We start from the raw sequence: 9,207 nt of genomic DNA on the forward strand, positions 1-9,207 counted from the left end.
GATATTTGATTACTACGGTCTCATCTCATATTAACAAAACTACTAATATAATCAGAAATATTTGATTGGTCTCAAACCTAGTGACTAACGAGGCATGAATAGCATCGTGCTAATATATTACGTCGAACGTGTGTTTCTTTTAAGTAACAAGAAGACGACGACGAGCCCTGTATCTTACTATTTTAATTGGGAAGTACAAATATGAAACTAACTTTAAATGTGTAAAAAATTACATTCAATTGCCATTAGAAAAACTGAATTAAGATTAATAAATTAATTAAATAAATATAATTAATTAAAAAGCGAAAATCAGGGATACATTAAATAAAATAAATTGTAGAAAAATAAAAACAAATCTATTAGAATCAAAACTAATCCGTATTAAAAAAAATTAACAGCTAAGATTTTAAAATCTAATCAAATAAAATCTACAACTATAAATTTTTATCCTACTATATTAATTGAGAAGTACAAATATGAAACTAACATTCAAATGTGTAAAAAATACATTCAATTGCCATTAAAAAACTTAATTAATATTATATATTAATTAAGTAAATAAAATTAATTAAAAATGAAAATCAAGGACAAATCAAATAAAATAAATTGTAGAAAAGTAAAAAGAATCTATTAAAATCATAACTAATTCGTACTTAAGAAAAAATTAACAGGTAAGATTTTAAAACCAAATCGCATAAAATATACAGCTACAAAATTTATCAAAAAAAATTCCACCACAGGTTAGAATTATTACAGACAAAAAAGAAAGCCACAGAAAAAAAACAATGAATTTTGTTTTCAAAGAAACATTTTAGAACTTTTACTAGCTATATTACATGTTAGTAAAGATTGTATTTAGTAGAAAAAGGTTTAAACAATTTTATTCATAAAATACAAATATTTTATTGACAGGTTTTCAATAAACATTTTTAAAATACAAAAATTATAATATAAGCAAACCAAATTTTTAATCACAAAATATTATAAATAATATAATAATAAAATAAATTATTACAATTTTTTATTAAAAAAATGTTCAGCCCGCGGTTCTACGCGGGTTAGTACCTAGTTATTATTAAATCCCACGACAGTTTTTGACCACATAAAAAACTAAATACGCAAGAATCTATTATATATATATATATAGTCAGTGGTATAATATACTCACATTTTCCACATATCTAATACGATTATAAAATCATGTGGCCATTCAAACACATGAAAAATTATCACATATTTAAAAATGTTTTTGAGTGAAGTGTTGCGATTTGATTCTAACATTCTTTGACAATTTAACCACCTTCCTAGAATTTGTGCAATTATTATTCGGATATCCTAAATTCCTAATTCACACTAACTGATTCGCATAAAGAACAAAAAAAAAAGGACCCCAAGTTCTTCAACCTGTTACATTTGTACAACCTTTTAAGTCTAAAAGTCAGCTTTTGCCTCCTCTCTCACTCTCTTTTTTGCCAATAAATAGTCTCTCTTCACAATGAAACCATTTTTTTCTAACAAACCTAAAACTGACAAAAGAGAGAAGAGAGAAGCAGTTTAAGAAATGGCCGGAGTTCAATACAGTTTCTTCCCGACTGACTTCTTCTACCCACGAGCATCTCCTCCGACTACAAGCCTTGTCGCTGCTAATCCAAAAGTAGTGGACCAGAAGACCCAAAAGAGAGATGGTCTAGTATTGGTTGATCAAACTCGTGCTTCTTTGTCTCTGCAGCTTATATGTGAAAAGACGACTAATCATCAGTCTCAAACATGGAAGAAGAAGAAGAAGACACTTTGGATCGAAGATGACATGTGATTTTTTTTGTTATAGCTTTTAAGATATGATCCATCCTCCTCCAGTCTTTTCTTTTGTGCCTCTTATACAATACATCAATAAGGTCATTTCTCTAATATACTCTGCTTCTTGGATTCATGTTTTTGTGTTAGAGGATATTAGAATGGGCTGTTACTTAGAGCTTGATCTTAACCCACCCCCAAAACAGAGTGTTCTCTAGATTTCTAAATACCCTATGTGCTTTGTGTGGATCGTATGCGTTCTATAGAAGCAACACTTTTTAAGTAGAGCTGCGAGTTAGTTTATCATTTTCAAAAAAAATCATACTTTTTTTTGTAAATACTATGCAACATTAGAGATGAAGCTACGAAGAAGAAGCAGAGGTGTATATAATAAGGCCAATACATTGTAACAATAAATTGGGTCTCCCAATCATTTACATATAATGACCATTAGCAAAATCCAAATAATCTAATAAGAGAAACTGAATAAAGCAGAAGAAAGTCTATGAGAATGGTTTAGCATAAAAGAAAGAAACGGAAAGAGATGATGATGATCAATGATCAGTAAACCCAAATATCGCAGCTTCAAGGAGAGAGACTCCACTAGTCAGATCAGAAGCAAGCGTCCAAGACACAGCAACAACACAGAGCAGCAAGGCTGCAAAATTAAAAGCAAATCATCATCATCATCTTAGTTTCACATAATTTCGAATACAAAATGCCTTACACAATAAAAAAAAAAACAAAGCACAAAGACTCTCATAGTATAGCTTCTGGTCATCATTGGAAAACAAACTTATAAACAAAGGAGACATGACAAAACCCTTCAATCAAATCAAAAGTAAAGAGTTCTCTCCAAAACCATAATATGAATATGGAGGAATTAATATGTACTTACCATCCTTCAAGCATACCAGGACTGCTGTTCTGCTGCTGTTGTTGCTGAGGCGGTGGGTATTGAGGTGCGTACGGAGGAGGGTAGCCTTGCTGAGGAGGATATCCCTGTGGAGGATATCCTTGCTGAGGATAGGGTTGTCCAGGAGGTGGATAAGCGTCCTTTGGTGGATAACCTATTATAAATCAGATAGAGAACATAGTTAACGGATTCAGAGATCGATCCATGCAGTGAAGAGAACAACAACAACAACAAGAAATTTCGAAATGACAAATCAGATCAGATTGTTAAAATAACGAAAGAGAAGTGAGAATCTGAGGAGAGAGGGGACACACCTTGTTGAGGAGGAGCTTCACTCATCGTAGTTGTTTTGCTCTTCTTCTTCTTTTTCGCTGCTTTTGCTTTGTGGGGTGGGGAAAGATGATATGATGAGAGAACAGAGAAAAGCGCGTTTTTATTTATACACGATTTTTTTAGGTTTATGAAGTACTATTTCTTTTTTTCTTTCTTTCTAACGGTTATCGTATCATTGATAGACACGTTCAAAATCAATCATGTACTAATTTCATTACTAACCTTAATTTTTTTTGTTATTAAGGTTTCAAAGTGTATCTAAATATTAGTCAAAAAAAAAAAAAGTATATCTAAATATTTTTGGAAGGTTATTTTGACTTTTTTGGAAAGGGAATCCAAAACCAATTTGCTTCTTACAGATTTTGTTACCTTTTTTCTTTAAACTCATACCACATTTTGATTTTCATATTTCAAAACTTTTAAAAGATTTAGAAAAAAATATATTTTTTAATTAATTAATTTATTAGTTTTTTGACATGCAACTAAAGTTTATTGGTAAAATTAGATAAGGACCTGCCCGATGTGCGTGTTTAAAGTTTTGTAAATAAAATAAAATTTAATAAAAATTTATTGTACATTATTTATGAAATTATTTTTTTTGCTATAATACACTGATTTATATCAATATACAAATCTTTTATGTATGTTACCATTATAAGTGTATTTTTTACACCTAGATATATTGTATGTTACAAATTTATTATTTACCACCACCTAGAAAATGTCTATATGAACAAATTAAGCATATATTATATGTCTCTTTACTTTCACTTTTGCATAGTTTCTTTAATCACTAAAATTGTTGGCTCAAAAAATATTTTAAATAAAAAATAAATTACATCACAACAGTGTATGGCTAACTATAGAGAGAACCTCGGTTTTTCTCTCCTCTCTTATGGAGAGAACCTTGCGTCCAACCTCCTCTACCATGGAAAAAACTTTCACTCTGCCTTTTTCAATTGGTGATATAACCTTACGTCCAACCTCCCCTACCATAGAGAGAATTTCAGCTCTGTCCTCCTCCTGTGTGGAGAGAACATGTTCACATCTTTTAGCTATCTCAAAGTGGCTTGCTCCAGCAACCAATGAAACTAAAGACCCTTTTTCCACGTCACAAAATCTTTTGATAGTAACTAATGTTAAATTTTCCAATGTATTCATAGAAGTTTCTTTGACACAGCATGATGTAGCTTCTGTCTTCAAGCTTCTATGGATCTTTTAACAACGATTTATGTTTTTCCAATCTATTTATGTTTGTTGTAAGCTTTTGTTTGATTAGCCTATTTTATCCAACCATTAGGTTGATGACCTTATCCTCTTTATCTCCTTTTGAGATTGAACGAATGGTAACAATTATGTAATCAAGGTTGAGAAATTAGAAGAAAATTAATTTGACATAAATAATAAAATAATAGAAAATTATAAGCACGGTAATATTTGATTTTCAAATAATTCAAAGATGAAAATAGAAATTAAATAAAACAATTTAAAACTACTACAATTAATTTTAAAATACAGTATTAGAAAAAGAAGATGCGTATATTAATCTTCCATTTTTTTTTGTCAACATATTAATCTTACCTATTCCAAACTGAAAAAGTAGAAAGTAGGAGTATATTTTAGTTTAAAAAAATAAAGAAAATTTGTCTTCCCATTAAAAAAGTTTGACCAATAGAAGTATAGAACAAAGTTGAAAACAATATTTTTGAATAAATTATTTTGTTAGATGAATAATATGAGACAATCTATGTTTATATAAAAGTGAGTATTTACATTTTGTAGAAACAATAATTTTCTGTATATTTTCCTTAATCCCTTTTCTATTTTATGAGAAATTTTTTTCCAGTGAGCTCATTGTTTTTTTTTTAAAAATTCTTGCTTTCCACTTTCTTGTAAGCGTACTATCGTTCGACGATAAGAACGCTTTCTATTTAGTTGATCTAGTGTTATATAATCTATGTTGTTATCTTGCATTTGTGTATTCATTTTTTTTATGCTACTTGTCCTGCAAATTAATAGAAAAAATAATAACACCGCGAGAAATTTGTTAGTCCTAAAAACCTTAGTTATTATGCATAAGAAACTTGGTTAATACTTCAAAGTTAAAGATTGCATAGTATGCATTATGAAATTGAGAAACGAAACAAAATTAAAAGAAACGACGACGAAAACACCTGGTAATATCTAGGAATCTTTTTATCTAGTTGCTTCGATTAGACAACAAACAAATTGCCTTCGAGACTTGTTCAAGAACAATGATTGTCAAACAAAATGTTAATAAAAAAACAAAGAATAAAATTTTACCAAGAAAAACAAAGCTAGTCAAAATTATTTTGTTTGGTGAAAAATATGTCATCATGTATTTACAATCTTTTTCCTTTTAGGATTAACAAAGTTTTTGTTTTTAATATAATAAGATTATAATTATCTTCTTATGCATCGTTTTACCAAGCTTGAAAACTGTGATTTAATGAGTTACTAACTTTGATATATGATTTTTGATAGATAAAATTGACACGTGTCATGATCTGATGAGTTATTAACTTGAATATTTAATCGTGAAAATTGATACATGTCACGATCTGGTGAGTTTTTAACTTTGATCTATGATTGTTAAAACTAACATGTGTCACAATCTGATGAGTTACTAATTTTGAGAACCAAGCTTTATATAATACTCCCTCCGTTTCATAATATAGGATGTTTAGAGGATTATTTTTGTTTCATAATATAAGATGTTTCCAACTTTCTATGCAACTTTTAGATTAATTTTATATCTTATATTATGCAGTCTTGGGTATGATTGGTTAAACTTTATAAAAGTAACTTTTTCTTAATATGTGTGTTTCTACTAAAACATCTTATATTTTGAAACGGAGGGAGTAAGATAATTACATTTTTTTTTGTCTGAATGATTCATTAATAAACTTCAAGGTAAAATACAAGGGCCAGCAAGGAAATAAATCATTCCAAAGACTAAAGCCGGCGAGTACAAGAACATTCCCGGAGGCTAAAACCAAACTAAGGGGAAAAAACCCAGACTGATAAAATACACAACATCCAAACTATTACTTCCCGGAACAGATTCCAGAGATCCAAAAAAAGAAAATTAAAACCTAAACCTCTGAAAAATTAAAAACAAATCTGAAATAAAAAAAACACACAAACGGGTTACAATACAAGAATCTACTTAACTAACATAATAAAACCGGATGAGAGTGTTGTGCATCTCCTTATGTTGCTCCGACGATGAGCTACCAGAGGCGGTGAGACACAACCAAAGCCTAGAGATCCTTCATGGTGAAAGACTCTTGAAAAGAGATCACAACCAAATCTGAGATAAGATAATTACATATAAAAATAATTTCTATCTAAAATCATTAATATAAAAAAATAATTTTTTTTTACATAGTTAAAACTTAAAACCAGATATAAAGCTGATGAACAAATTAGGATCAAGGGCCAAATATAAAAAAAAGGGGACTTCATGTTTACGATTCGCACCACCTAGTGATCAGAGAGTGTCTATGGAGTTAGAACGCTAGAAGATCAATCGGAGAATTCACCATTTGCCGTAGATGAGATGATGGAGTTACGGCATAGGATCCAGTACTGTCTCAATGGCATGTGCATCCATGGCCTTGGAGGAGGCAGATCAAGCCCTAATTTTGATGGCATTCTGGGAAAAAAAAAAAACACAAGGCTAAGTAATTTATAAAAACAGAGAAGGATGGGATACAATTTGTGATCAAGATCATCATATTAATTCACCTTTCCCCACTGAGGACTCCACGAGCTGATGTAGTCAGAGAAGAAGCTGATATTCCTGAAAATATTGTTCTATAATGAGGCAAAAGTATCTGTCCTGCAATGTGGTCATATAATGTCAGGCTAAATTAAAAACAATCACAAGGATCAAAATTAAATAGTCTTTCGACTTAAAAACTGCCAAAGAGTTCACCTAAGCTTAAGAAATTGCTGCGAAGATTGGAAACCATTAGAGATGATGATTTCTTCTCAGGAATATTGTGTTCTCTCAGTAGATTTTTGGAGTCTGTACTGCTTCTGTCTTCAGAAGCATTATTTGAGGAGGACTCAAGGATATGCTCTCCACAGTGTTCCAATTCAAACCAAACACCAGAAGGAAATCTTTCACGTCTGACAAGCCATATCATAATCTCTGCATATGGTGTTGCATGGATGACAGAGATTGAGAATTCAATCAACATACATATGGAGTTGATTGTCGTGCTTGTAATGGTGAAAAAGATGTAGAAAACTGAAGTTGTTGGTAACAGAAGCAGAAGAGGAGTGAACAGAAGAGATCCCACCACATGCTGCTTCACAGTGTAACCATAGCTGTCCAACCTTTGACGTAGAGGATTTAATTTTCGCCCTCTGAAAGAACAAAGAAGAATTCAGGATAAGGTTTAAGGAATTGAGATAAACAAAAATGGTTTAGCAGACAAAGAGATGAAACGATACTTAGTATTTTCTTTGGATTCAAGAATTTAAAAGGTAAACAGAAAATTCTTGCATGTCTCCTGCTTCTACATTTAAGAAACCAAGGAACTGATTCACTAATGAAAGAACTCAGCGAGTTTAATGCTCAAATTACCTGAAAAGCCTCCACAATGCTGCTAAAGCTTGAATTTGGTGAGAGTACACAAGTGTGATTGTCCAATGAAGAGCCATTATATGAAGTGTTGCAAAAGTAATGAAATCTATGACAAATGCGGCAGATACTGTTGCACCAAAAGTAATTCCTAGGATGGCGATTGCTCTTATCAAATAAAAGATGAAAGAGGCCATGAATACCCAGAGAGTGGACCATATCTGGATAACATTAAGAGATACCATGCCTAAAACTCCAGCCAATTCTGTGTTTAACTTAAAACCCGCTGGAACTCCCATCAACCACACACAACCAGACCGCAAAATATCATTTGTGAACTCCTTTGTAAACTTGAATATCCATGAGCAGACAGTTTCGGTGTTAAACAATAGACCTAGACCAATCAAGTTCCCCAAAATTAGATCAACAGCCATGGCCGACCACGTAGAATGTCTTTGCAGTGCAGCTTTCTCGGCATGTTCCACACAGCATATGGACCTGGTGAAATCCAGAAGGATTGTCATAAGTCATTAAGCATAGCACAAAATCATGAACAAACCAGAGACACATAAAATGCAACAGTCTACGTAAGACGAGGGCAGAAAAGCTTAACAACTGTGTGAAACTTCTCGGGAAAATGAGAAATGCATTGCATCAAGGTATCTGGAATTAAACTTTTTATCTCCAGAGATTAGTAGGTATACAGTTGTTAAGAAAAATATATAGAGATGGAATTTAGAGCCAAGGGCAAACAGAATAGTCAACAGATTTTACTAAAGAAGCAAATTTTGGTATATGCTTGAACTTACATCATGTCATTCTCCTCAAGGAAGATTGGCCAATATAAGATCTGAGAACTGCGTACTCTGAAGTTGATCCATGTATTCTTGAGTATCCTCCTTGATGCGATATGTACCCATGAGAAAATCGGAAAACTTGAAAGTAAACAGAATAATTGGATAAGGCTATAAAAAAGACTTGATAAAGAGCCTATAATTGTGGCGAGTAATCGCCATGTCAAAGAAGATATCCTGAAAAGCAAGATGCAACTAGTTAGAACAACTAACAACGAAGAGAAAAAAAAAGAACTCAACAATGCAAATAAAATATTACGAGAGCTTACAGGTAACTAATGGAAAAGTTCCGAGAAGAAGTCTCTGGCTGCGTGGAGATCTTCTTATAGGCAATCTTGACAGCTGAAGCGCAATTTATGGACAGAACCACAGTTTCCTGCTTACGTAAGATTAAGAGAATATTAGCAACAAATCGAGAAAGAAACAGTACAAAAAAAAGAAGCATTTGGGAAACTTCTTAACCATATCATTCAGAGGTTGCCTATTGTGAAGATCATCAACCCACTTGGGTTTCTTACGAGGAGCTTCTGTCTGAAGAGGAGAGTTCCAAAAGCTTAACGAGAAATGGTGAGAACCAAACACTGGAATGTCATAGACTACAACCTGACATGTTGATGTTTAAAGGAGTCAAACACTGGCAGCTTGAAGGTTCAGAAAAGAACAACACAGGAGAAAGAAATCATGACTTACATACG

The 9,207-nt window shown here is 32.0% G+C and overlaps 1 protein-coding gene and 1 long non-coding RNA gene across 2 annotated transcripts; both read right to left on the reverse strand.

Annotated features, from left to right (window-relative positions):
- Positions 1-2,157: 2,157 nt before the first annotated feature.
- Positions 2,158-3,268, reverse strand: LOC147939441 (uncharacterized). Its single transcript, XR_015565945.1, has 3 exons — positions 3,025-3,268; positions 2,693-2,864; positions 2,158-2,452 (listed from the first exon to the last, which is right to left on the reverse strand). It is a non-coding gene; the product is annotated as an uncharacterized LOC147939441 (long non-coding RNA).
- Positions 3,269-6,391: 3,123 nt separating this feature from the next.
- LOC147939442 (N-acetylglucosaminyl-phosphatidylinositol biosynthetic protein gpi1-like) lies at positions 6,392-9,109 on the reverse strand. Its single transcript, XM_087464652.1, has 7 exons — positions 8,975-9,109; positions 8,782-8,888; positions 8,468-8,689; positions 7,662-8,156; positions 7,005-7,441; positions 6,815-6,908; positions 6,392-6,722 (listed from the first exon to the last, which is right to left on the reverse strand). Exons 1-7 carry the CDS (start codon positions 8,975-8,977, stop codon positions 6,593-6,595), a joined length of 1,488 nt encoding a protein of 495 aa, XP_087320778.1. The 5' UTR covers positions 8,978-9,109; the 3' UTR covers positions 6,392-6,592.
- Between the last annotated feature and the right edge of the window lie 98 nt (positions 9,110-9,207).

Source organism: Camelina sativa, chromosome 9, assembly GCF_030686135.1.
Source record: "Camelina sativa cultivar CO46 ecotype springtype chromosome 9, ASM3068613v1".
Taxonomy (NCBI): Eukaryota; Viridiplantae; Streptophyta; class Magnoliopsida; order Brassicales; family Brassicaceae; genus Camelina; species Camelina sativa.